This window comes from Tiliqua scincoides, chromosome 2 (assembly GCF_035046505.1).
Source record: "Tiliqua scincoides isolate rTilSci1 chromosome 2, rTilSci1.hap2, whole genome shotgun sequence".
Classification (NCBI taxonomy): Eukaryota; Metazoa; Chordata; class Lepidosauria; order Squamata; family Scincidae; genus Tiliqua; species Tiliqua scincoides.
In genome coordinates, this window is record NC_089822.1 from 33,581,533 (window position 1) to 33,609,532 (window position 28,000).

General features: G+C 42.6%; 2 protein-coding genes across 3 annotated transcripts in view; both read left to right on the top strand.

Annotated features, from left to right (window-relative positions):
• Window positions 1-5,099, top strand: part of AK6 (adenylate kinase 6) — a 5,473-nt gene extending 374 nt beyond the window's left edge. For both annotated transcript variants that reach the window (XM_066613544.1, XM_066613545.1), the window contains exons 2-5: window positions 1,332-1,424; window positions 3,977-4,035; window positions 4,117-4,262; window positions 4,394-5,099. In XM_066613544.1, coding sequence (XP_066469641.1) covers window positions 1,332-1,424; window positions 3,977-4,035; window positions 4,117-4,262; window positions 4,394-4,583 — 488 coding nt within the window. In that variant the 3' untranslated portion in view covers window positions 4,584-5,099. The remainder of the gene's footprint in view (window positions 1-1,331; window positions 1,425-3,976; window positions 4,036-4,116; window positions 4,263-4,393) is intronic.
• A 5,969-nt stretch (window positions 5,100-11,068) lies between these two features.
• CCDC125 (coiled-coil domain containing 125) lies at window positions 11,069-27,999 on the top strand. The gene is made up of 12 exons (XM_066612549.1): window positions 11,069-11,082; window positions 13,122-13,492; window positions 14,786-14,844; window positions 16,490-16,576; window positions 18,945-19,022; window positions 21,212-21,297; window positions 21,381-21,463; window positions 22,609-22,724; window positions 25,352-25,459; window positions 26,419-26,593; window positions 27,386-27,519; window positions 27,643-27,999. The coding sequence occupies exons 1-12, from the start codon at window positions 11,069-11,071 to the stop codon at window positions 27,997-27,999; spliced, it is 1,668 nt and encodes a 555-aa protein (XP_066468646.1).
• The last annotated feature ends 1 nt before the right edge of the window (window position 28,000 follows it).

A 28,000-nucleotide genomic window follows, 5' to 3' on the forward strand; every position in this document is an offset into this window, starting at 1 on the left:
CTTAGTAGACTTGCATAGGATTGGGGCTGAAAGACTACAGTCCTATCCACACTTACCTGTGAGTAAGCCCACTGACTCTAATGGGACTTTCTTCTGAGTGGACCTGCGCCCCCCTTGGCAGCATGGTGTGCCTTGCCCATTGTCAAAAACCCGATGGTGTATCTTGACAATTTTAGTGCCTTGTCAGTGTGCGATGAGGTGAAAAAGATTGCAAATCGCTGGCCTAAGCCCTGTTGTATTAAAGTCAGTGGGAACTCTGTGGAACTCCTTGCCACAGGATGTGGTGACGTCATCTGGCCTCGGTGCCTTTAAAAGGGGATTGGACAAATTTCTGGAGGAAAAGTCCATCACGGGTTACCAGCCATGATGTGTATGTGCAACCTCCTGATTTTAGAAATGGGCTATGTCAGATACCAGATGCAAGGGAGGGCACCAGGATGCAGGTCTCTTGTTGTCTTGTGTGTTTTTGTGAGTCATTTGGTGGGCCACTGTGAGATACAGGAAGTTGAACTAGATGGGCCTATGGCCTGATCCAGCAGGGCTGTTCTTATGAGTAGACATGCATTGCATTGTGCTGTTTGTAGTGTAGGGAATGTTTTTAAAAAACATAATGGCCCACCTGATTTTAGCACATGACTATCTAAGCACTTTGTCACTTCATTACTACTGTAGTACGGTTTTTTAAAAAAACTTATATCCTACACCAGTGGTTCCCAAACTGACCCACGGCTCCCTGGGCAACTGCAGAAACCAGCCAGGGGAGCAGCAGAATCCTCATGAAAACCCCACTGCCCTATACAATGTATAGGACTGTAGCCCTAATGGGGAGCCACAGCCAATGGCCCAGTAGGTCAAGGAAGCCACCTGTTGAAAAAGTTTGGGAATCACTGCCCTACACTTTCGCCTCTTGTTACGGAGGTGCTCAGGGTGGTTAATACAGCAAAATTAAATGCAGCAATAAAGTCACTGAAAATATAATAAAAAAAATAATAAATCCATTATACCAGAAGCAGACCTGAATTCGCAGGCAGGAACACCAAATCAGCACCACAATCAAGGCCAGCTGAAATTTTGTTTTATGTGGAAACCAGGCCCAAATGTGGGTCTTTTCGTGCATAGATTTGCACACACAGAATCATGGGACTAGAGTGACTGCAGCATTTTAAGGTCTAAATTCTTGGATTTTAGAGTGTAGGTGTATTTTTTAAAATAGAAAGACTTCGGCTGCAATGAACTGGACTTTTCACAGCATTTTTGACTGTTAGATTTATTATATATTAATTATTACTCTCCGCTATTGTTGTTTTCTTACATTGTACATCTCATTGTAGGAACTCCAGGTGTTGGGAAAACTACACTAGGCAAAGAGCTTGCTGCAAGAACAGAGATGATTTACATTAATGTGGGTGATTTGGCCAAGGAAGGTAAGTAAGGTTTCATTTTACAAAATCCAAAATGAAATTTTAATATAGCATTTGTATTCATGATACATTTAGCTAAATACAGCAGACTTGTAACTGTAAATTAGAGGTTCTCAAACTGGGGCATAGTGATGCCCCAGCCTGAGAAGCTCTGCCTTTTCCCCTTTAAGGGGTGAGGTGGGAGCATGGTGGTGATGTAGTCTGATCAATTGTGCCACTGGCGGGGATGCAGGGGCTTGGTTTCTACTCACCCTGTCTGCTTCAGCATCTAGGGAGTGCAAGGAGCCCTTCAGAGCCCTCTGCAGAGCTCTCTGCGACTCAAAACATTGAAGAAATGTAATCGCAACCCACTTCCAGCGTCTGATCATGAAACTGAAAGTGAGTTGCGATTGCAGTTCTTCAATGTTTTGAGGTGCAGGGAGCCCTTCAGAGGACGCTGCATGGCTACCCGCACTCCCTGGACGCTGCAGCAGACAGGAGTGAGTAGAAACCAAACCTCTGTACCCCTGCCAGTGGATTGCCTCTACTGCTGTCCAGTGGTTTCCCTTCCTGAGTTTACTGAGGAGGTCTTGGAGGTGGTGCTAGAGTCTCTGAGGATCTTGGTTCTGAGGAACTTAAATGTGCATGCTAAGGCTCCTGGGAATGTTTTGCTTATGCGCATAAGACTGTCCCACATTAATAATGGCTCCCAGGTATCAGGCAGGGCATTCTCTCTACTTGGGTTTTTTTCCCTCTGGGGAGTTGTCTGATGTGGTGGAAGGGATCAACATCACTCCTTTATCCTGAACAGATCACTCTCTGCCCAGGATAAAGGATTTAAGTTCATTGCACTCTTAGACCTTTGCAGGAGAAAGGGACTTATTGGGAAGGTCTGCCCCCAGAGGCATATGAATCCAGAAGGATTCTTGTTGGCTCTGGAGGATTTTCTCCAGCAATTCTGTCAAAGTGTTGGTTGATTTTTTTTAATGATTCCTCCCTCCCCACTCATGACTCACCTCTCTTTATTTGCAAATACTTTGCATAAGGCAGCTTTTTGTCATTTTGCTTTGGTACAGGAAGCAGGAAGAAGCAGTGAGAACCTAGATTCTTACTACTTGAACAGGGCTGTCCTGTTGTCCAACTTGACCAACTTGTCCAACTACTTGAATAGGGCTGTCTAACTATGACCCATAGACCAGATTCAGAGTTTGGCAAAAGCCGTCCACTATGTCAGCAGAGCTTACCATTCTGTTGCACTACTGCTTATCTTTCCACCTGATCTGGACATAGTGATGCTCTGGGCAGTCATGTCTGCCTGGAAATCCTGGTACAAAGCCTGCTGGGTAATGGGCAACAGATGCCACTGCCCAGAGCATTCCTATGTCCAGATCAGGTAGAAAGATAAGTGGCAGTGAGGTGGAATGGTAAGCATTGCTTGGGAGGGGGAGGGCTTTTCCAGTTCTAAACAATGCTGTAGAACAGGGGTGTCCAAAGTTTTTGGCAAGAGGGCCACATCATCTCTCTGACACTGTGTCGGGGGCCGGGGAAAAAAAGAATTAATTTACATTTAAAATTTGAATAAATTTACATACGTTTACGTAAATGTATATATTGAAGATGAACTTATATGAAGGTCTTGCAATAGCTCAAGGCCTATAAAGGGCCTTGCACAAAGCAAGGCCAGCCTTTCCTTTGCTGCCGCTATTGCATCACAGACGTGAAACAGCAAGCACTGGAGGAAGCCCTCATCCCACAGCTCACGTGAGCGGTCAAACAGTCGCCCTCACGCTGAGAGCAGTTGCATCGGGCCAGTGTGGGCTACGACAAATCTCCAGAGGGCCAGAGGCTCATTGGAGAGTAGGGGCTCCCTGAGGGCCGCATTGAGAGGCCTCGAGGGCTGCAAGTGGCCCCAGGGCTGAGGTTTGGACACCCCTGCTATAGAAGGTGATTGTGAGAGCACTAACAGGAAACATACAGCAGAGGACTCCTGTTGGCATTCTCACAATTGCCTCCTGTAGCAGTATGAGTCTAGGTTCTTGCTGATTGCTTTCAGTTCCAGAGCAAAATGAAGAAAAAGCTGCCTTTTGCAAACAAAGAGAGGTGAGTAATGAGTGGTGATGCAGGGGTGTGTGTGTGTGGAGAACCACAGGTAAGTGAAACCATGGATATGGGAACTGTGGATATGGGGGGAGGGTACCTGATTTTTTTTTTCTTAACATGGGACAAAATAAAGAGAAACTGCAACAATTTAATCCCAACTACAGCATGCAAATATTAAAGCAATGAAGTAGTTCACTCCTAAAGTTAATATGGAAGTAAATGGCAATGCTTTGAAAAGGAGTATGTGACTGTATCCTTTAATATTTACATGATAAATATATTGACAATACAATACATGTTTATCTGGGAGTAAAGCCCCACTTGAGTTTGGTGGGACTTATTTCTGAGTAAGCAGAAACATATAGGTTTGGGCTGCCTCTAGGTTTGTGAGCATGTGCTGTCTGAACAAGTAGTTGATATAAAACTATTTGCAGTTGTTTGATGATGATGTCCAATCTCTTTCTTATTATGCTTAGGAGAACTGTATGAAGGCTTTGATGAAGAGTACGAATGCCCAATTCTGGATGAAGACCGAGTGAGTTGAAAGTCTAGCACAGTTGTATGTTTTGGTTGCCAAGGATCCGTTTTTAGGTTTCCTGTCTGATTTTCCCTTTAGGTCATTGATGAACTAGAAGACAAGATGAGTGGTGGTGGTGTTATAGTCGATTATCACAGCTGTGAGTTTTTTCCAGAACGCTGGTTCGATATTGTATTTGTGCTTCGCGCTGAAAACTCATTCTTATATGACAGACTGGAAAGCAGGTAAATCAGTGCTACCAATGGAACGTTCTGCTTTGATTCTGTTGGAGATAAAACTTGGCAAAATTGTTTCAATTTTTTAAAAAAATCTAAAATAGGCTCAATTTTTTTGTCTCATATTTATTTTTTCTTAGAGGATATAAGGGAAAAAAACTTCAAGACAACATTCAGTGTGAGATTTTCCAGACTATTTACGAAGAGGCCATGTCATCTTATAAGGAAGAAATTGTCTATCAGTTGCCCAGCAACACTCCAGAGGACATGGAGCGGAATTTAGATCAGATTATACAGTGGATTGAGCAATGGATGAAAGACAACAACTGAATTTTGGAGAGAAAAAGTATTGAAATTGGACAGTCACAAAGCAACTTTATCAAATAAAATTGACTAGTTTTTATATGATAAACTGCACTTGCTGTTTCAGTTACTGAAGAAGCTCAGTTACTGAAGAACAGTTGCCTTTTTGAGAAAACAGGAAAATGCAAGAGCCATCTGAAGTCTAGTAGGTTCAGTTGCACTTGTTTCACTGGGATTCACGTGAGTGCAGCATTTTGGAAATCAGATATGAGTTACAGATTTAAGAATCTGGTGTTTGAATATTCTAAAAACTTTAAAATGTATATTTTTTAATATTGTCTTTGAAAACGTTTGAAAAGACGAGTAACAGAAAACACAAGTTCCCTAATGTGGTGGCTACCAATATCTTGATCCCTACACAACACCTTTTTGTTTATTGCTGTTATCTGATATAAGAACCATTTTAAAATAGTGGGACCATGGAGCTTTATTTCTGAAAGTAATCCAAGTTATTAAGTTGTTAATAAACTATAATATTTCATGGATTTGAGTATGAGTTTTCCTTTCTAAATAATAATGGCTCTATCAAAATTGCCATTTCAAGTAAAAGATTCTGGAAGTGTTCTTTGTGTTGCATGCAGGTACTGTCAGTGTTTGGTGAATACACCTCTGTGGTGTTGAATTTTGGGGCACTTTTCAGGATTTCAGCAGCAAGTGGGTCACTAGGATGCTCCTCCCATAAGCATTCTGTGTCTTTTCACTCTTCACTCTGCTGACCTAGTTCATAATGATGTTATTGGACTTTATGAGCCTATATTTTCAGTGTTGCCTGACATCTGTCATTGTAAGGGCTTACTGCAGTGGTTATATAAACCAGGGGTGTCAAACATAAGACCGGATAGGGCCCCTGGAAGCAATTTATCCCTGTTATAATTAGGCTTCTCTCATATCTTCAAATTATGAACAACACCTGCACATTTTCTCCCCTGTCATTTGCAGCTAATGAGTTTCTATGTGAGAACAAAGTGCTTATTTCTGGCCATCATCTGCTTAATGATATCCCTTCTTGCTTAATGATGTCACCTCCAGCCCTCAGCCAGTGCCATGAATGGTCTTCGGCCCACTATATAAAATGAGTTTGACACCCCTGACCTGATCCATCTAAACTGTGTACAGCGTGCCCCTGCATCCACTGGGATTCTGTTCTGGAACCATCCATAGTTAACTGAAACAGTGGATACCAGGGAACACCCTTCACCTTCCAGAGGCTCTGCACCCCTCGCCTTTGGAGGGTCCTCTGAACCCAGCAGAGGGTGCCTCTGCTGGGCTCAGGCGGAGCCTTAAAAAAAATGGTCACATGGTTTTTCTCAGTCTTCTCTGGACCTCCTAATGCCTAGGCATTAAAAATGTCGCTTCTGGTTTTACGAAAAAAACAGAAGTGACTTCTTTTTACTCTAAGGCTCAGTCTGAGCCCAGCAGAGGCTGCGGGCTCAGAGGACCCTCCAGAGGTGAGCACGAGAGTACACAGGAGGGCCCCACAAACCTGATCCATAGATAAGAGAATCCATGGATATGGCCCCCCATATTTGCTGACTTGCGTGTAACACATTTCTGCACAAGCACACCTTGTGTGCAGAAAATTGCACCTACAATATCGTGTGTGAAAAATGTCTCTTGTGTGAGAAGCCGTGTTCGATTGCATCAGCTTCCATAGTACATACATGTGACCAACAAGATAGGGGCTATGCTTCTTCCTCCAAACCGTGGAGTGCACAACTTTTCTTACAAGAAACTTAGAAGTGATATATTTTTAGACAATTTGAGATACTTGCTGCTGCTATTTAACTTTGGTAGGATCAAGTATTTGTAGATTAGAGCTACAAGTAGTCCATTTAAAATGTTTTTATGGCATAATGCAAACAGCTAACTGCTCACTAGCAATTCATAAATTTTACTTATTGAAAAGAAGTTAGTCAATTTCTCTACAATTTACGATGTGTACATTGATACAGGCAGCCCACATTACCCGTGGATTCAAAACCCGCAGATTTGATCATTCGTGGGTTCTGAACTTCTGAACAGAACTCCCGCAGATAACAGAGGCCACCCTCTATATATTTTCTGCCATAAAGTTGGCAGCAAGCTTTACAGTAGTCCAGTTTCTCCATGTGCAAAAGAAAGAATTGCACACTTAGCTTATAGACATGTGCATTTAATTGCTTGAGTTTAGGAAGTGCAATTAATGCACTTTAAATAAAAGTGCAGTAAATTACAGTTCAATTGCTGTTTTCTTTGACAAAAATATCCTTTTCACTTGTATAAAAGTTTATATTGGAAATAAAGCTGCTTTCTTTCTTGGGAAAACTTGTTTCTAAAGTTCTAACTAGATTTTTCAAAAGGAATTTTGTGTAAGAACTACTCCAGTGCATCAGACAGCATTGTATACTGGAAAAGCATAAAATTCTGCAGATTTCATTGGTTCCTCTACATTGAGTCTGTGTGTCTTTGGGATCTGGTTGTAATTTGCCTTTGAATACAATTCACAGACAAGGATTGTCTTTGAATACAGTGTGATCACAGATTAGGTAGGAAGTACTATTTTGTTTGAGTATATTAGTATTGGCAACCTTCAGTCTCGAAAGACTATGGTATCGCGCTCTGAAAGGTGGTTCTGGCACAGCGTCTAGTGTGGCTGAAAAGGCCAATCCGGGAGTGACAATCCCTTCCACACCGGGAGCAAGTGCAGTCTGTCCCTGGTCTGTCTCCCTGGCTATGGGCCTTCCTTCTTTGCCTTTTAGCCTCAGACTGTTGGCAAAGTGTCTCTTCAAACTGGGAAAGGCCATGCTGCACAGCCTGCCTCCAAGCGGGCCGCTCAGAGGCCAGGGTTTCCCACTTGTTGAGGTCCATCCCTAAGGCCTTCAGATCCCTCTTGCAGATGTCCTTGTATCGCAGCTGTGGTCTACCTGTAGGGCGCTTTCCTTGCACGAGTTCTCCATAGAGGAGATCCTTTGGGATCCGGCCATCATCCATTCTCACGACATGACCAAGCCAACGCAGGCGTCTCTGTTTCAGCAGTGAATACATGCTAGGGATTCCAGCACGTTCCAGGACTGTGTTGTTTGGAACTTTGTCCTGCCAGGTGATGTTGAGGATGCGTCGGAGGCAGCGCATGTGGAAAGCGCTCAGTTTCCTCTCCTGTTGTGAGCGAAGAGTCCATGACTCGCTGCAGTACAGAAGTGTACTCAGGACGCAAGCTCTGTAGACCTGGATCTTGGTATGTTCCGTCAGCTTCTTGTTGGACCAGACTCTCTTTGTGAGTCTGGAAAACGTGGTAGCTGCTTTACCGATGCGCTTGTTTAGCTCGGTATCGAGAGAATGTGTGTCGGAGATCGTTGAGCCAAGGTACACAAAGTCATGGACAACCTCCAGTTCATGCTCAGAGATTGTAATGCAGGGAGGTGAGTCCACATCCTGAACCATGACCTGTGTTTTCTTCAGGCTGATTGTCAGTCCAAAATCTTGGCAGGCCTTGCTAAAACGATCCATGAGCTGCTGGAGATCTTTGGCAGAGTGGGTAGTGACAGCTGCATCGTCGGCAAAGAGGAAGTCACGCAGACATTTCAGCTGGACTTTGGATTTTGCTCTCAGTCTGGAGAGGTTGAAGAGCTTTCCGTCTGATCTGGTCCGGAGATAGATGCCTTCTGTTGCAGTTCCAAAGGCCTGCTTCAGCAGGACAGCGAAGGAAATCCCAAACAAGGTTGGTGCAAGAACACAGCCCTGCTTCACTCCGCTTCGGATGTCAAAAGGGTCTGATGTGGAGCCATCGAAGACAACAGTGCCCTTCATGTCCTTGTGGAAAGATCTGATGATGCTGAGGAGCCTGGGTGGACATCCAATCTTGGGGAGAATCTTGAAGAGGCCGTCTCTGCTGACCAGGTCGAAAGCCTTTGTGAGATCTATGAAGGCTATAAAGAGTGGCTGTCGTTGTTCCCTGCATTTCTCCTGCAGTTGTCTAAGGGAGAATACCATATCAGTGGTGGACCTGTTGGCTCGGAATCCACACTGCGATTCTGGATAGACGCTCTCTGCAAGTACCTGGAGCCTCTTTAGTACAACTAAAGCTTTCCTGCAACGCTAAGGAGAGAGATGCCGCGGTAGTTGTTGCAGTCACCCCTGTCACCTTTGTTCTTGTACAGCGTGATGATGTTTGCATCCCTCATGTCTTGAGGTACTCCACCTTCTCTCCAGCAGAGACAGAGGATTTCATGCAGCTCAGTGACGATGATCTCTTTGTTTGAGTAGTGTCTTAATATGTGTTGTTTTTTCAGATGCATATTGTATATGTTGGGAAATGCTGACTTTGAATTTTTGAGATAACTTTTTGAAAGATATAAACATAACCTTTTCTCTAAGATTTAAAGATGTTCCTAAAATAATTTTATTTCTGTGTGAGGAAAGGCTAAGCAACCTCTACAGAACTCGGCTAGTATTGTGAGTTCAGTTGTAGGATCTGTACTTCATGTGCTTCAGTCTGCAGCACTTTACACTTTAATAACAATTTCTGCCCAACCCACAGAACGTTTGATCTCTGTTGCATACATGCAATGTCTGGCAGAAATGGCTCTAACACAAGCAGTCAATTTCTACAATACAGATATTTCATACAGGATGGAACAATTGTTCTGCAACTCTTACATTTTGAGTGCAATTCTATACATTCTTTCCTAAGAGTAAGCCCCATTAAACATATGGGACTTCTGAGTAGACATACATAGGATTGTACTGTGTATTGCTCATTTATTTTAAGGAAATTTAGAACTCAACCCTGTCCCTGTCACACTATAACATGCAGTTGTGCCAGAAGGTGCTTGCAGCATGCTATGGTGTGTGTGTGTGGGGGTGGGGAGGATGACCTGAAGGTTAACAGGAGGAACATAAGGTAACATTTTTTATTTACCTCCATGTAAGCCTACAAGCTGCCTATGAGTCTCCTCAGCATACACTAGCCCAGTGATCCTCACATATTTAGCACCGGGACCGCTTTTTAGAATGAGAATCTGTTAGAACCCACTGGAAGTGATGTCATGATTGGAAGTGACATCATCAAGCAGGACAATTTTTAACAATTCTAGGCTGCAATCCTACCCACACTTACCAAAGAGTAAGTCCCATTTACTATCATGGTTAAAAGGATATACATAGTAGCTTGTTAAAAGTACAGGTCTGTAACTTTCCCCCAAATGTAGTCACATACCATGGTAGCATCAAGTCTAATATATTAAATATAAAGTATTGAAATGAATGGGAACCCACCTGAAATTGGCTCACAACCCACCTAGGGGGTCCTGTCTCACAGTTTGAGAAACACTACACTAGCCTTTGCGGTGTTGTATGTCTGAAGAGGCAGGGAGGTTTTAAAGAGAGAGGATAAGATCTGGCATGTGCGACTGCTGCTGGATCCAGACATGCCCTTTCTCCTCCTATGAACCGCCTGTGGCAAGGAGTTCCACAGGCTCTGGGTACAGAAATATTTTGTCTGTCCTAACTCCCACCTCTTAATATTAGTGAATGTCCCCTGGTTCTGGTGTTGTGTAAGAGTTAAAAGAACATCCCCCCCCAATCCACTCTCTCCATCCCAAGGCACTTAGGTCAGATGCCATCCCCACACCCTGTGGCAAGGAGTTCCACAGACTAATGACACTCTGGGTAAAGAAATATTGTGTCTGTTCCTTGTGTCTGTCCTAACTCTCCCAACACTCAAAGTTAGTGGATGTCCTGTTTGTGGCTGCCTGTGGTGTTTCTCTTCCAGCCGCGGAAGCCCGGCACAAGGTGAAGCCCTGCCCCTGAGGGAGGGACCCACGGCCGGACTCTCAGGAAGGCAACGGTGGTCACAGCAGCGCCTGCCAGCCAGGTGGGAGAGAGGCAGGAGGAGCTGCGGTGGGCTCGGTGGGGAGAAGAGGCCGGCGGCACTGGGGGCGCGGGGCTGAGACGTGCGGGGGGGGGGGAAGGAAGGGGCCTGCGCGCTTAGGAATACCTGCGCGGGCACGGGCAGTTCGAGGAAGCTGGAAGGCCTCGGCTTCCAGGCAGGGACGTGTGGTGGCTGGGGAGGCAGGTGAGGCAGCGCCTCCCCACCAGAGTCCTTTGAGAAGCTCCTCCGCCCCGTGAGGCGCCCAGGCACCCACAACCCACGCGCAGGTGAGGCAGAGCCTCCCCAATGGAGTCCTTTGAGAAGCTCTGCTCTGCTCCTCTGCCCTGTGAGGTGCCCAAGCGCTCACAACCCACGCAAGTGAGGCAGAGCTTCCCCACCAGAGTGAAGAAGCTATCGTTGGTATCATTATAACATGCTCTGTTACAGAAGAGCTTAGCCTCTGGCAGAGTTTGGAGTTGGAGATTTACATGCACTAAGGCTGAATGTGATGCTTTTTAAAAGTCCCATTGATTTCAGAGGGAGGATTAAATACAGCTGGAATCTTTTCTTTGAAATCAGGGGGACTAACTGCCCAATCCTATGCATGTCTACTCCGATGTAAGTCCCATTAGAGTCAGTGGGACTTACTCCCAGGAAAGTGTGGATAGGATTGGGCTGCTAGGCTACAATCCTATGCACACTTTCGTGGCAGAAGGTCCCATTGAATACAGTGGGACTTAAGTCTGAGTAGACTGCATAGCAGGGATGTGTGTTCGGTGGGGAGGCTAGTGAGGCAGAGCCTCCCCACAGGAGTCCTTCGGAAAGCACACCACTGTGAGGTGTCCAAGCACCCACACACTTCTTGGGTGGTTGTGGGTGCTTGGGCGCCTCATGTGGCAGTGGCGCTTTTTGAAGGACTCCAGGCTCCCAAACCACCGCACATCCCTGCGATTGGGTTCTTAAATGTGCTAAAACCTGGCTGAATTGTTTCCTTAGATAGAGTTTTCTACAGCAGCAGCTGAGAGAAGTAACTCAATCAAAAAAGTTCAAATATATCATGGTTGCTTTACTCTTGTCTTAATAGAGTGATGAGGCATCCTCTTTTTCCAGGACATGTCCTCTTTTTTAGCCTAATGTCCTGGAAAAGAATGTATATATCCTCCTTTTGAGTAGCGGGTTCCTCTCTGTGATTGGGTCCCTGCAGGCAGCACATAGCCTTCTTGTAATTAATAAATTGAATGTAATATTACATTTAGTAATAAGTAATATAGTGTTTAAATTAACTGCATGAAATCAATATACAAGCTAATGTTTTTAGCTTTTATTTTATCATGCCCTACATATTTCTTGGATGTTCTACTTTTGGGGGTGCCTTGTCCTCTTTTGCAGTTATGATATCTGGTCACCCTGTGTCTTAAAGCAGGGGTGTCCAAACATTTTGGCAGGAGGGCCGCATCATCTCTCTGACACTGTGTTGGGGGCCAGGGGAAAAAAAGAATTAATTTACATTTGAAATTTGAATAAATTTACATAAATGAATTTATTAAAAACAGAACTTATATGAATAAATGAAGGTCTTGCAGTAGCTCAAGCCCTATAAAAGGCCTTGCACAAAGCAAGGTCAGCCTTTCCTTCGCTGCCACTGTTGCATCACAGCAAGTGAAACAGCAAGTAGTGGAGGGAGCCCTCATCCCACAGTTCAGGTGAGAGGTTGAACAACCGTCCTCATGCTGAGAGCAGTTGCGTCGGGCCAGCACAGGCTCCAGCAAGTATCCAGAGGGCCAGAGGCTCATTGGAGACTGGGGGCTCCCCGCGGGCCTGATTGGTAACCCCTGAGGGCCGCAAGTGGCCCCCAGGCCGGGGTTTGGACACCCCTGTCTTAAAGGGTGGGGAAAGGTACATTTCACTCTTTCTTAAACAACCAACAGTAAATGTTAAGTAACATAATTTATAATAGCAATGTTTATGTAAATTTACAGTTTAGCCAATATTTCTAACTATATTTCTGATAACTTTTCATGCACAAAAACAGCATAGGAAAATCTTTTCATGAAAAAATGGATATAAATAATTGCTTTCTCATGTTTTTTTTGCTAAGTAAGCACTCAAAAATATTCAGCGTTCTTTTGGGAGGACATTATTAATTAGTTCATCCTGTTACAGAAACTTAGAGATCAGCCCATAGTTCACTGTGGTTGTTTTGTACTTGTACTGGATTGATGTGACTTCTGCAGTTGGGGAACTGGAGGTTAAACAATATAATACAGTACATTTTTAAAAAACCATATTTTAAAGTAAACAAAATGGCTGGGTGTGTTTGTGTTCCTACCAACAAGGCAAAAGATTACACTGATACACTTTGTTAATGCATGTAGAATCTGATTTGGAATACCTTTTGCTCTGATTTAAGTAGAAGCAAAATGTTTGTGTTTAATCTTGAATCTGTTTTACTGGTGAACATTTTGCATATCTTATGGATGAGAAGTCTGAATTATTTCAGCAGAGCTTATTGACCTAAAAAGTGAATTTGCTTTCAGTCATGGAAGAAGAAATAGAAAAGTTAACTTGTTTTTCGTACACATTTTTATGTTTGTGAATAGGTTTTCCAGCACAACTTTTGCCTGAATATTTATTTGTTTATTTATTCGTTTGTTTAGCAAACAAGGCACTTCCAGAGCTTGGAATAAGACACTGCTTGTGTTGCCAATGAGTGAAGCAATCTCATCACAGAATAAACCAGGGGAAGCCTCAGAAGGTGAAGAAGATGACATGGCCCATGGAGACTTGGGCAATGGACTTATTAGAAAACCTAATTATAGTTATGAACTAGAAGCCTTCAGTTCACATGCAGGTAGGCCTAGAAGAGGCTCAACAAGAAAAAGCTTCGGTCTTTCTATGTTGCCAAACAAAGGAGAAGAATATGACACAGCAGTTTTTCGTTGCTCAAGATGTAACAATTTGAATGACATGTCAGTAAAAAAAAGTGGAATTAATGGAATTTCTAGCTGCAGCCGCCAAAACAGTTCTGGTAAGACTTTAGTTGAATCCAAAGCTCACCGTACTCTTCCTTCTTAAAAATGGTTGTTACTATTAAAAAAAACACACCTCAGTTATTATCACCTTAAATACCAGTCTTTCTAGCCACAGAGGTCCCACAGAAAAACAAATACAGATCAAGACAGATAGTATGTTTTATTGGATCAACAATTTTTCAAAATTTTGGCTGCAAATTTTTTGCTCAACTCCTCAGGCATAGATGTTGAAAGCAAAAAAAAAAAAAAGTAAAAAAGTAAGGATATAAGATATTAAGCTTCAAAATAGTATTGGCTTAGTAGAATTAAAATGAAGGAGGAGGTTGTCTTAAACAGAGGCTCTGATTATTTTTTTGTTTTGAAACAGTACATATATAACTAGGTTGGATGTTTTTCGATATAGGACAATGCTTTAAACCAAAATAGATAAATTAAATTTCTTAGCATATTTTACTATATCTTATAACAATGAGAACCTCAGTGGACTGTAAGGAAGCAATATTTGCTGCTTTATATATCATAAACAGTGCAGCACATCAATCAGTAACTCTAAACACCTTTTTGTGTAATCCTAACCAACTTTCCAGCACTGGCATAGCTGTGCCAGTGGGGCATGTTCTGCATCCTGGAGTTGGGAGGCAGTCACAGAGGCCTCCTCAAGGTAAGGGAATGTTTGTTTCCTTACCTTGGAGTTGCATTGCACTTATCTTGGTACTGGTTTTACTTTTTCTTCTTCAGTGTTGCTTGTTTCCATCTCTAGAATGCACATTTGATTTGATCTTATGATGGAAAAACTGTGATCTCTTGCAGTAGGGTTCTTTGCAGCATAGCTACCATCTCCAACACCTGTCATAGAAACAAAAATTGCGGTGCTAATAATTTAAAATAAAGAAGCAAGGCAGCTAACAGTCAATCATAATTTTAAATCCATAACATACAACAATAAATACAATCAATATAAAACATCAGAATTAACATAGCAACAATAACATCAGTAACACAGCAAAAAATAACAATTTTCAAGATCAGAGGCTGTCCTAAATTTTTAAAGTTTTAACAATATCCTTTGTTCTAATAGTATTCCACAGAATTTTTTAACCATCTAGAGATGCCAATAAATTTTTTCCCCTTCCTCAGAACTACCAAATGCTGTTGGGTCACAATTAAATTGAACAGGTATATTTTAAATGTTTTTTTTCATAAATGTGCAGGAATGTTAACTTTTCATTTCAAACTAAAGTCGCTTGAGCAGTGTCACTAATATCTTGTTTTCATTTATGAATTCACAGAATCTAATTCTGAGGGGTCAAATGAAGAATTAAAGCAACAGCTTCAAGAAGCTGTAGAGGTAAGTGCCAGTTTTGGTAAGACATCGAGTAGCATTCATAGAACCCCTTCCTCTGGATGCAAGAAACTGGATGCTACCCATTATTTGGAATCTTATTATAAGTACGACTAACAGCCTGACCCTAACTAGGGTTGGGTCGGTGCGCAGAGACATTTATGACAATGGAAAAGTATCCCACTGTCATAAAATGGTTGCTAATAGTGTGTTCAGTGCTCCATTGGTAGCCATTTTGAGTGCGCTGCTGTAAAAGGCTGCTCCACAGCCTTGTCACCAGAGCCTGCTGCGCATGCTGGAGCCAGTAAGCTATTGGTGGGGGTAGGGTGGTGGGTGAATTAGGATGTGTGTCATCGGCAGGTATCAACAGAGCCCTCTTCACCAATATTCTGACTACTATTTTGGCCTCAGCAAGCCCCTCAAGACTGCTTGGACTTGCAGCAGCAAAATAGCTGGTGCAGATTCAAATAGACCAATTGGAGGCCATTCAGACACTACTTACCTCTCTGCCCCCACAGTCTCTCCAGTTGTCTGTAGTATGCAGTGGAATCTATGCTGGCTCTACTGTGTCTTGTGGACAGCGTTTCGTTACGATTAGGCCCCAAGTCTGTAATGGAAACATTTGGCATAGGCAGTTTTTGATTTTGTTGACCAGAAAGCTAGAAGCAAGAACAAATGTAGTGTTCTATAATTGAAGAATGAATTAAATGCAAGGGAGTGCATCAGGATGCAGGTCTCTTGAGTGCCCTCTGAGGCATCTAGTGGGCCACTTTGATATACAGGAAGTTGAACTAGATGGTCCTTTGGCCTAATCCAGCGGGGCTCTTCTTGTGTCTAAACTCAATAAACATATAGTATTGAGTTTGTAGAGTATGGAATATACAGAAAAGTATTAGGACAGGGGACATGGTGGGATTGTGATTGCTGCTCACCCATAGACCAGTCCCAATTCTTTTTTGTGCCAACTTTTCTGAATAGTGTCACCCCCCAGTTCTATGATTTTGATAGAGCTTCCTTCTGTGTCCCGTTGTTCTCCATCAGCTCCCTGTTCCCCATTTGCGACTGTTGTTTAAACACAAAAAAACAACTATGCAGCACTTGTTCTTCAAGGTTGTGAGACTGTTCCCATAATCTCATAATTACAAAATTTGCCATCTGTATCATCTCATCAATTTTAGGATTCCTGCAGATTTATTGCGTGGTGCTCCAGTTTTCATTCTAATCACCAACAAACCTAAAACTGAATAGATTATATCTCAGCATCTCTTTAGGTTGAACCCACCAAGCCCCGTTGTTCTTGCCTCTCATTATTTTATTGGGGGGTGTGTGAAAGAACACCTGGATCCTGTTTACCTGGTAATCTGCAAATACTGGAGTGTTTTTCCATTTCAGCTTGAATTTTTAGTTGATCCAGAGAACCATAAGTGGAGTTCAGCTCTTATAATGGGCGTTTCCTGACTTTTCTGTTTGTGTATAACCCTTTCTGATCAGGGGGATCCTCTAAAATGGATGTGGTATGGAGGGAGTTGCAACTTGAGGGCGAATTGGTGGAAAACAGAAGACTCCTCTCTTGCAAGAGACTGTTACATAAGGGGCTCTCTCAATGCTGCCTGATGTGTTTGCTTACCCAACTTGAATTTCTTTGCCCTAGGAAGCAGAAATTTTAAGAGTTGAGTTGGAAGCATCTCAAAGACAACTTGACGGCAAAGAACAAGCATTAAAAATTCTGCAGAACATGGTAACTTAAAAATCAGATTAAAAAAAACAATTAAGTTTATATTAAGTAGTTACTATGACATTAAAAATGCCACTTTAATTTATATATGACTTCTACATATGTGAATCAACAATGCTTGGCTTCTGTTTTCAAACCTAGATTTTTTTTTTTACTTTACTTAGCTTTTGAAGCTTGAACTGAAGCAATGTAATCTTCCATCATTGACTAAAATGCACTGAAACTGTAATACTATAACAACATTGACAGATTGTCTTGCCTTATTTCAGCAAATGCACTTTATATTTTTTTCTTGTACTGTAATTACATGTGCTCTGTGAAACCTTTCTTAACTGTACTGTTTTTGATCAGTATCAGCCTATAAAACTTTTGCCAACTGTGCTTTCTAGCACTGACAATTTGGTAAACTATCACAGTTTAATTGCACAATCCTGTTTGCTTTATGCAAACAAGTGACTTTGGTTTGAAATGCATAGGGTAGGGAGGGGGCGTAATGGGGCAGGGTGAGGGTGGGAACAGCGATAGGCAGATCAGGCTCAGAAGTTGGGCAGGATATATGGTTTTTATTCTATCCCTGGACCTGAAAGTTCAATAAGACTCCACTTGAACTTGCACCAATGATTTAGGAGGTGCAGGTTTGAGTAGATCTGTTGCAGTGACCCTTGGGGGAGCAACCAAGCCCCCGGGCTAGGTTGCTGGATAAGTGCAGGAAAGAATCAAGGAGCCAAGGAGGAGACGAGAGACAGACTTTTAGATTCAAAGCAGAGAGAGAAAAGCTGATTCTACTAGCCTCCTCCTGCGTTTTTATTGTACTTGCAACATTAACAGCTACATTCAGTTCTCAGATAAAGCCACATTAGAATCTCATACAGGGGTGAGAACAATGGGTGCTTCTTCACAGAGTGCTGTATCAGCTATTGTCACACTTCAGCCTGGGAACTAGCATCCCTGTCGGTTTGCCAACAAGGGAGGGTTTGCCCGCAATTGCCATCGCACCAAGGCTTTCTGTGTGCTTCTGCTTAAGCACTTAAAAACACCACAAGATCCATGTGGCTGTGGCTTTCCCCAGGAAAAGGGTACAAATGTCCCCTTATCTCAAGGAGACCTACAGCCTGCTCAGTTCCGGCATGGAATGCATCATGGTTCTGCTGGCCCCACTCCCTTGGTGCTGCATAGGATTTGGTTGTAATTTTGTTTCCTGTGTTGTTTCTTTTCTTTTTAAAAAAATTTCTTCTGGTTTGTTTCCTAACCAGTTGCTGAGCAAATGGTATGTTAACATTAAGATGATTTTGGGTTGTACTGAGAAGGTTTTGTTTAAACATTAAACAATGCATGATTAATTTGATCTGTTTCTAGCACCTGGTTGCAACATGTATGGATGTGCTATTCATGAACTGTTCTAACTTTTTGTTCTTCCCAGAATTGAAGCAAGCTAAGGTTCTCCAGCTATTTGTCTTAGAGAGGTTTGCAGGATAGTCTTGCAACTAGGTTCTCTTCCAAGATTGTTAATACTACATTTCAATTCAGTAGTTTGGTAGATTTACCATTGAGGACGTCTAGTTAATGTAGATATGATTAAAGAAGCTACAGTCAGTTCTCATTATCCAATAGAGTTAGGTTGCTAGAAACCCTCACAGATAGTAAATTCACTGATAAGAACCCATTGATCCTATGGAATCTATGGGGTTAGGTACTAGGGGTACCCTAACATCAAACAAATCCACCAGAGACCCTCATGAAGCCAGCAGAGTGCATCAAGAAATACCAAAATATCTATGAATCCTGCAGACACCTTCCAGAGGCTGCAGGGACCTTCAGAATGGCTCCTTCAACCCGAGCAGACCCCTTTAAAATGAACAGCAGAGGCTTCCACCAGCCATTTTAAAGGGGCTCCATGCTGATCACAGGCACCATTCTGAAGATCCCTGCAGCCTCCAGAAGGCCTCTGCATTGCAGATAACAAGAAGAGAGGCGATGATAATGAGAGAAGGTAGTAATTCTGCCCCTCACAGATAAGTGAATTAGCAGATAACAAATTCGCATATAAAGAGAACTGACTGTAGTACATTCTTAAAGACTGGTGCTTGTGTGTTTGTGCCTCTTATCTGCAAGTCTGAGAGAAAAAAATATCAGGAAAATACTAATAGAAGATAAGTGACAGAATTGTTCTGTTCTGAGGTAGAAAGTTTCAGCACATAGAGTAGTACCATTAACTCATCATAATCCTAGCTGTCATGTGATGAAAGGGAGAGAAAAACAATCTTTCTTTACTGCCAGTATCATTAGAGTATACAGAATTGCAGCTTCTACTGGTTGACATGATACTATGATCTATCAAATAATTTCAGCTTTTTTGTAAAATATTTCTCAGGCAATGCTGGATAAAGCCACTAGTCATACTAAAGCAATATTTAAAAAAATGGAGCAACAGAAAAGAGCTCTAGAAAAGGTAAGCATGTACATTATAATTTCTTCAGGGGCCTAAAAATTGTTGAAGTGTATGGAACAGAGCCCAAAAATCCAATACATTTAGGCCTCTGTTGGTACTTAATGGCACTTGGTTTCTTATATGGGATTGTGACTGCTTTAAGTCCCTATTAGAATCCACTCTGCCAAAGATCTCCAGCAGCTCATGGATCGTTTTAGCAAGGCCTGCCAAGATTTTGGACTGACGATCAGCCTGAAGAAAACACAGGTCATGGTTCAGGATGTGGACTCACCTCCCTGCATTACAATCTCTGTGCATGAACTGGAGGTTGTCCATGACTTTGTGTACCTTGGCTCAACGATCTCTGACACTCTTTCTCTCAATACCGAACTAAACAAACGCATCGGTAAAGCAGCTACCACGTTTTCCAGACTCACAAAGAGAGTCTGGTCCAACAAGAAGCTGACGGAACATACCAAGATCCAGGTCTACAGAGCTTTCGTCCTGAGTACACTTCTGTACTGCAGCAAGTCATGGACTCTTCGCTCACAACAGGAGAGGAAACTGAACGCTTTCCACATGCGCTGCCTCTGACGCATTCTCGGCATCACCTGGCAGGACAAAGTTCCTAACAACACAGTCCTGGAACGTGCTGGAATCCCTAGCATGTATGCACTGCTGAAACAGAGACGCCTGCGTTGGCTTGGTCATGTCGTGAGAATGGATGATGGCCAGATCCCAAAGGATCTCCTCTATGGAGAACTCGTGCAAGGAAAGCGCCCTACAGGTAGACCACAGCTGCGATACAAGGACATCTGCGAGAGGGATCTGAAGGCCTTAGGAGTGGACCTCAACAAGTGGGGAAACCCTGGCCTCTGAGCGGAGGGTTTGGAGGCAGGCTCCAAACACTTGGAGGCAGGCTGTGCAGCATGGCCTTTCCCCGTTTGAAGAGACACTTGGCCAACAGTCTGAGGCTAAGAGGCAAAGAAGGAAGGCCCATAGCCAGGGAGACAGACCAGGGACAGACTGCACTTGCTCCCAGTGTGGAAGGGATTGTCACTCCCGAATTGGTCTTTTCAGCCACACTAGACGATGTTCCAAAACCACCTTTCAGAGCGCGATACCATAGTCTCTCGAGACTGAAGGTTGCCAAGAACATGAGAATCCTAGAAACAGTTTGTACTTTCAGTTAGACTTGTGTGTTTGTTAGCATAATCCTAAGCAGTGCTCGCATCAGCACATTGTGTGCTGCACCAGTTCAACTGTTGTGAAAATGCTGTAAAGCACTTCACAATGGCATAGCAGCTATTTAGCACATGCAGGTCCAAGTAGACGTTTTGCAGCTGTTGGGGCTTACCCCAGGGCAAGGGGATGAATGTCCCTTTATCTTGAGGAGCCCACTAGGAGCACAACTTGTTGTAGCTAGTCACCTGGCTGGGCACATTTGCAGTCTTTCTATTTAGGCAGGTGATCAGCTGCAATAAACTCTTTGCAAACATCTCCATTAGAGTGCAAGCTTTTTAAGTGCTGATGTGCTCTAGTTAGGATTATGACTGGAAAATAAATCTGAACATTGTGATCATCAGTAGCAGAATTTGTTAAAATTCAATACATACAATGTTCATTGTTTAGAACAGTGGTTCCCAAACTGATACAGAAGAGTTGGGAACCTGGTAAATCTTTGCAGGGGTTGGGTGGGGGTGATGATGGTACCACAGTGATTGTGCTGCTGCAGCGCTTAAGGGACTTTAAGATACCTGGGGTTTAGCATAGGCCAAATGGAGGGTGTGGGGGATTCACAGCCCTCTCTGTGGGCCTCCCCACTGTTCCAAACAGCTCTTTTCGGAGATTATGACCAACTTTAGGTTGTGATTGCAAAACTGCAAGTGGTTCACAATCACTGAAAACAGCTGTTTGGAGCAGCAGGGAGACCTGCGGAGGGGGCTGTGAGCCCACGCACCCTCCGGATGGCCTGTGCTACCCCCCAGGTATGTTAAAAAGCTCCTTGATTGCATCAGCAGCACAGTGTAGTCGCAGCAGTGTCATCGCTGAAGTTATTTCTTGGCTACTCATCTTAAAGGGGGAATGGCCTCCTTCCAGTTCCCCTGGTGGGTTGTGACCCACCAGTTTGGGAACCACTGGTTTAGAATATGAAATACTATTCTACTTTTAGGCAATACATCTTTTAACTCATGTTTTCCTTTTTATAGGAAATCAATGTTTTGCAATGGGAAATCAAAATTAATCAGGATAAATTTAAAAATACAGAAGAGTTTTGGACAGAAAAATATGACAGGTACATATACTGAAGTAATCTGTATATTCTGTGCAAGGTTATGAAGGATATGTTATTTGTTCATTTTTAATGTCTACCTCCAGAATATATTGTGAAAATGCTGCACTTAAGGAAACACTTATATTGAAAACTGATGAAATTAAAACACTAAAGTCTGAAAATGAACGTAAGTAAATTCTACTTCCTTGATTTTTTTTAAACCCGTTTCAGTTGACCTGATCCATGTAGGCACAAAAGTACAAAGACTGCTTTGTGCTACCATACTGTAGCTGTGTCTTGTGCCAGCAAGTGGAGGTGGAGCTCCATCTCTGTTCTCTGTTTAGACCAATGCTATTTAATCTTCTCACTACAGCAAATTGAAGCACCTGGTTTCTGGATGGAAAGTTCTGTAGGATTCTCTGTCACAGAATCATTTCTTTTCTTTACCATGCATTGTTGTGCCTTTTTGATAGGCCATCACAGTGGTTTTGAAAACTGATGTTGAGTTCAGGATTAGTTCTAACCACAAATGTAATGTGATGGCCAAAACTCTGATGTAATTTGATGAGTTTTGTTGGACTCTCTGTTCCTTTATGCTTTGCTTCCAAGGTGATGTGTGTCCCAACTGTTAACAGGAATGCTCCTGTTTCTGGCAGGAGCTTCTGGCAGATTGGAATAGAATTCTTGTAGTGATGTTTGGGACTGGAGAGGGCAAGGAGAAGGTATATCTTTTTATTACCTACTCTCCTGAAACTTGCTGCACTGTGCTGTACAACTGGCTGCCAACCCCAAAGCACCTTGTTGCTATGTGTAGCAGTAAGAGAGATGTTTTATGAGGCTGAGAAAGAGAAAGATGTCTCCTTCCCCCCCATACCTCCTCCTGTTGTGTAGGGAGTGGAGCAGGTGTTGGTGCACATTCCTGCAGCTCCATAGTGCCTCGCCCTCATCCCAGTGCCCACTACGAACTCAAGCAGATCACATCACTCTCCCTTTCCCACTGTTTCCTCTTTCAACTGACAACTTGCTGGATCATACCAAAGTTCTGGCATCCTTTTTCTCATAGTGGTCAGCAGCTGCCTCTGAGAAGCTCACAGGCTGGAAATGTAGAAAAATAGCCCTTTCCCTTTGCTTTCCAGCAACTGGAATTCAGAGGCACATTGCCTCCAACCTGAAAGTAGCATACTAGCCACCATGACTAGTGGTCATTGATAGAATCCTTTTCTACTTTGTCTAATTCCTTTTGAAGCACAAGTTTGGTACTAAGGATTGTAAGAAGGAGCTCATCAAAAGCTTAATGAACAATTTTTCCAATTACTGAATTTAATTTTACAGTTCTAAATCAACAGCATTTGGAGATTCTTGCAATGCTTGATGTAAAACAGCAGAAAATTGTTCAGGAGACCATGTCTCTTAGTAAGAGTGGCATTACAGAGATTACAGGACTTGAAGTAAGTGTTTAAAAACTACCCTGATTGTTTTTGTGTTTATTAATATGGCCATTCATCTGGAATTAAGTAATAAGAACAAGAACAGAAATTGCTCTGGGCCCTTTGAGGCTGATTGATTTATTGTGGCAAGAGCCATCTTTCTTAGATGCGTTTGTGTGTACATATATAGATTGAGAGATACTACTGGGTATGCTCTTATTGCCTTTATGAATTCCTTTTAACATAATCTAATGCAGCTAAACTTCAGCATTTTATGGTAAATTCATGGGCTGTTGCTTCTGCTTGTTTGAACGTTGGTTTCTCTGAGAATATAGATACAGTACATTAGCACCAAACCTGCTCCTTTCTGTTGAAAACCATCTCTCAGTGAATTTTCCCAAATAAAAAAAAATTATGTTCAAGTAATTCTAACTTCAGATATAGGTGAGATGATCAGACATGACATGAGGAAGTAGAAATGAGGAAGTGGAAATAAGAAACTTTTCCTGACTAGAGGAAAAGACATAAGCTACAGCCTATGTAGTCATGTAGGTGAATTGTTGGAACTGAATGTTGAAGAGTTAGAGGGGTAACTTAGCTACAAAGCAGGATATAAATCCAATAAAGACAGGCCTGTATGTATAACATTACAGAAAAGTTATCATGGTGGCTTCTGAAAAACCTGTAAAACATGTGCAGCCTGATCCTGTGCAGGGTTACTTGGAAGTAACTTTAATAGTGTTCAGTAGAACACAGTCCCAGGTAAATCTGCATGAGAAAGTTCTGTTAAATTTATAATATAATCATGCTTTGCATATGCTTTTCATTGTATTGAATGATGCAAGTGCTGGATGAGAGAAAAGAATGCTTGCTGATTTTAGGGAGAACAACTGTCAGACAGACTGAGAAAACTGCATTGGACTCAGCCTGATATCATATACTAGAACTTGGGAACTCTTCTTTCTAACTATCATATATTTTGCTTTAACATACATTTTGAACCCTGAACCTGTATTATTCAAAGCAGCAAGCACCTCACACAAGCACCTCATTTTGTGAAAGTGGGTTTAGGGTTTTAAACGATACCTTTTGGATTTTAGCGACTTATAGGACTTTGGAAGATGCTAAATCCTGAGGGATAAATGTCCCTCCCCCCCCCCAAACGGTGAAAGATAGGTAGTTAAAGTGAAGAAACATTTTGTTTTTAATTTTTATTTTTTTTAAAGTACTTTTAACTGCTATTATCTTTCTCATCCCCAGTGCCTGAGCTAGTCCACAACTAATGAGGCACCAAAATAACAACCCGAGCTTCCTTTCTAATCTGTGGAGAAATTAAAGACTAATAATAATAATAATAATAACTTTATTTTTACCCCACCTTTCTCCCCGAAGGGACTCAAGGCGGCTTACAACATATTAAAAACATAATTTAAAAAACAAATAAAAACATATTAACACATCATAAAAAAAACAGCAGGCAGAGTAAAAATAGGTAAAAAGAGCATAGAGCAGCAGCAAGTCATAAAAGAATCAGGCCTGTAAAAAAATATTAAAAGATGTTAAAAAGATGTTAAAAGGCCAAGAACTCAGAAGGCCTGTTTAAACAGAAGGGTCTTCAGGCCTTGCCGAAAGGTCTCAAGAGAGGGAGCCATTCTTAAGTCAAGGGGAAGGGAGTTCCATAGCGTTGGTGACACTACTGAGAAGGCCCTATTTCTAGCCGCCGCCCCACGTACCTCCCTAGGCGGCGGCACTTGTAAAAAGACCTTCTCTGATGACCTAAGAGGACGAGCCAGATTGTACAGAAGTAGGCGATCTCTAAGATACCCTGGCCCAGAGCAGTATAGGGCTTTAAAGGTCAAAACCAGCACCTTGAATTGGGCCCGGAAACGAATGGGCAGCCAATGTAGCCGCTGGAGAAGCGGACTGACAGAGTCAAACCGCCTACCTCCAGTAACCACACGGGCCGCCGCATTCTGCACTAGTTGCAGTTTCCGAACCGTCTTCAAGGGCAACCCCACATAGAGCGCATTACAATAATCTAATAATCTCAATGTCACCGTGGCATGGATCACTGTGGCCAGGTCTGCACGATCCAAGTACGGCTGCAGCTGGCGCACCAGCCGAAGCTGAGCGAAGGCCCCCTAGTCACAGCCGCCACCTGGGAATCCAGGAGCAGCTGCGAGTCCAGGTGGACCCCAAGAATAGCCAAGAAAGCTTACAATTGTGCTTATGATTGTGTTAATCTATATCAGTGGTTCCCAAACTGTGAACCTTGGCTCCCTGGGGAACTGCAGAAGCTGGCCAAGGGAGCCACAGAATCCTTGAGAAAAGCCCACCTGCCCTATACAATGTATAGGATTGCAGCCCTATTGGGGAGTCATGGCCAATGGCCCAGTAGGTCAAGGGAACCACCAGTAAAAAAAATTTGAGAACCATTGATCTATACTGTTAGCTACCTTAAGCAGCGTTGCAGAGGTTGTGATGATAAATGTTGTGATAGATCAATACTTATCTATTCGCAATAGTTACTAATAAATTCAAGACAGACTATTTAAATTGAGTAAATATGTTGCTTGACAAGATTTCAGTGTAATTTGTTCTTCAAAGAGCTAGATTTAAAATAACTGATGGACAAATTTGAATTGAAGCTGGCAGTGCTTGGAGCCTGTACCTGCAGCAGCTCTGAGGGAGAGCCATGCTTGTGTGCCAAAATGTCAGCAGCAACTCGAAAACAACTTCTTCAGCTCAAACAAGAGGTATTTAAGCTTGGACTGAAAGCAGAATTGTTAGACTTTCTTAACCTTTTCAAAATGTGGGAAACACCTGCCATTTTATCAGTCGAGGAGGCCTATTGCAGAGCAGCAGGCTTACAGAGGTATAAGGGGATTTAAACCCCTGAAGCCTCCTGATCACCCCACCCTGCTGTATACAGCATGCCTGTTTTTGGTGTCACTGCACCAGCACCACGGGGGGGGGGGGGGAGATAGGATTGGGCTCTTACTGTGAAAACAGAATACTTATGTTCAACTGCATCCACACATTGATTTTGGTGCATATGTTCTTTAGCTCTAATTGTGAAAACACAGTTTATTGTCATGTGAGCCTGATCATTAAAATCAACTGGTGAGGCCTTACTGCATATTCTGCTGATATCTGAAAATTTACAGCACAATCCTATCTTACGCTGGAACAGGCAGGCCCAGCCAACTCTAGAGGAGGTGCTAACATGCTTTACAGCACAATTGCAACCTTCCTGGGCTGGCGCAAGGGACTTGCGCCGGGCCAAGGGTGAGTTAGGATTGCGCCCTTACTTGGCTTAGAAGTTTGACAGTGCCATGCCTTGACTTTGGAACATTTTTTCTTAAAGTATTTGTTTTGCACCCTTTGATGGCCTTTTGCCATCATGTGAATATCGTTCTCTTATTTGGCCTGTTGATTTAATGATTTGAAATTTCTGTTTCCCTTGATTGTATCTTGCTATAAGTGTTTCAAATCCTGTTCAGACTGAACTGTCCTGGTTTCCCTGTGGTTGCTAGGATTAAGTCTGTGATCACCAGTGAAAAACCTGCTAACTGGGTTTGTGGATCCCTGCTTGATATGGGGAAGCAAATCATTCTCATGCCCATCTACAGTAATTGAACAACTTTCATAGAAAAGGATTGTACCTTTTTGTTTTTAAACAAAGTAACCTAAGACTTCTCTTAATTAAAAACAGTTTGAACTTCTGAAGAAGAGTAAAGATGAAGCTTATATAATGGCAGATGCCTTCAGAATTGCTTTTGAGCAGCAGCTGATGCGGAGGAAGGACCAGACTCTGGGATTTGCACAAATTAATAAGACCTGCAAAAAAGAAACAAAGCTATTAAACTGGAAAAGTCTGAAAGAGGATGGTAACTTTTTCCATGCTACCTTCATTTCTGTAATGTTGGAAATAACTAGAATTTGCATTATTGCTATGAAGAAAACGTGTTCTTTGACATCCTCTGTTTGGTCTACTTGCTTGGCCTGAAGGAGCCATAGGACCACTACTCATGTGTTATATTTAATTCATTTTAACAGTGCTGGATGTTTCACAGAACAAAATAAGGGTATAGTGCATACCCAGAGATGTTGGGATTGGACCACACAAACATGTTCATTACTGATTATTGCATCTTATTATGAAGAATGTATGCATTGGCCATCGAGATAGGACTCTCATGTTGTTTGAAAAAAAAGTGGTCTGATTCATCTTGGTCAAACGATAGTCATACCTTTGCCTCATGCACTTACTGCATGCTGAAGTAGATAAGGTCCATGCCAGGCAGCGGAGGAGCATGGGGGAGAGGGAGGGTGTAACAGTGCAGGAGAGTAGTGATGGGGCAAATTGGGCCTGGGGGGGCAGGATTGGCGATGGAGGTGCACACTGTATTCTACCCCCTTTCTTGGCAAGATCTGCCAATGTGGTTCCACTTGGATTTGTGCCAGCAAATTAGCAGGCGCAAGTTCAAGTAGACCTGTTGCCATGGCTGGAACTTTCCCTGGAGCAAGGGAACAAATTCCCCTTACTCCAAGGAGACCTCCAGACTGCAGGTCTCCCTTGTAGGATGCAGTGCAAGTTGTGCTGGTGCTGCTGTATTGGCACTGGGGAATTTTGTTAAGATTGGGCTCACCAGCTTAAATATTCCTATTTTTCTCCTTAGATGTTTTCACAATGCAAGGAAATAGGAAAAGCTTGAGACAAAAGGTAATGGGCATGCTTGCTTCTGGTGCTGATAGTAAGAAAATCAGAGAACTGGATAATCCTCAGGAAATCATCAGAATGCTAATAGATCTGGTTAGTAACTTTTTTTAAGGCTTTGGGGATTACATACCAGTAGTGTTGTTGTATTATCTCTGTACGTTTCTTGTTTTTACAAAACATGTTCTATAGAATTGACTTTACTCTTATTTTATACAGCTGAACGATAAGGAGGAAGCTTTGGCCCATCAAAGAAAAGTAAGTTACATGCTTGCTCGTACACTGGAAGAGAAAGAAAACAGTCTGCAACAGAATAAAGAAAATAAGTGTTCAGAAGAACTTGCTTTTAAGAACAATCAACCCAAAACAGGTTCAGAGTCCCAGGAGCTAGATACGCTTGTGTGTTCATGTTGCCAAACAAGTACTGCTCAAGACAACTCCTGTTCTACTTCCAGTGTGCATACAGTTCAGCGGTCTGCTGGAACAACTGAAAGTTCATGTTTTCCTCCATCTGTTACTGTGCATTGTACAGAAAATGACGTACATGGAAGAAAAGAAACATCTGATACAAACTGAA

What these genes read in the sequence shown, in the direction of transcription:
- CCDC125 (XM_066612549.1), top strand. An exon ending in AGAAAAGAGCTCTAGAAAAG is followed by an intron (nt 19,023 to 21,211) that starts GTAAGCATGTAC and finishes TCCTTTTTATAG; the next exon opens with GAAATCAATGTTTTGCAATG. An exon ending in TGGACAGAAAAATATGACAG is followed by an intron (nt 21,298 to 21,380) that starts GTACATATACTG and finishes GTCTACCTCCAG; the next exon opens with AATATATTGTGAAAATGCTG.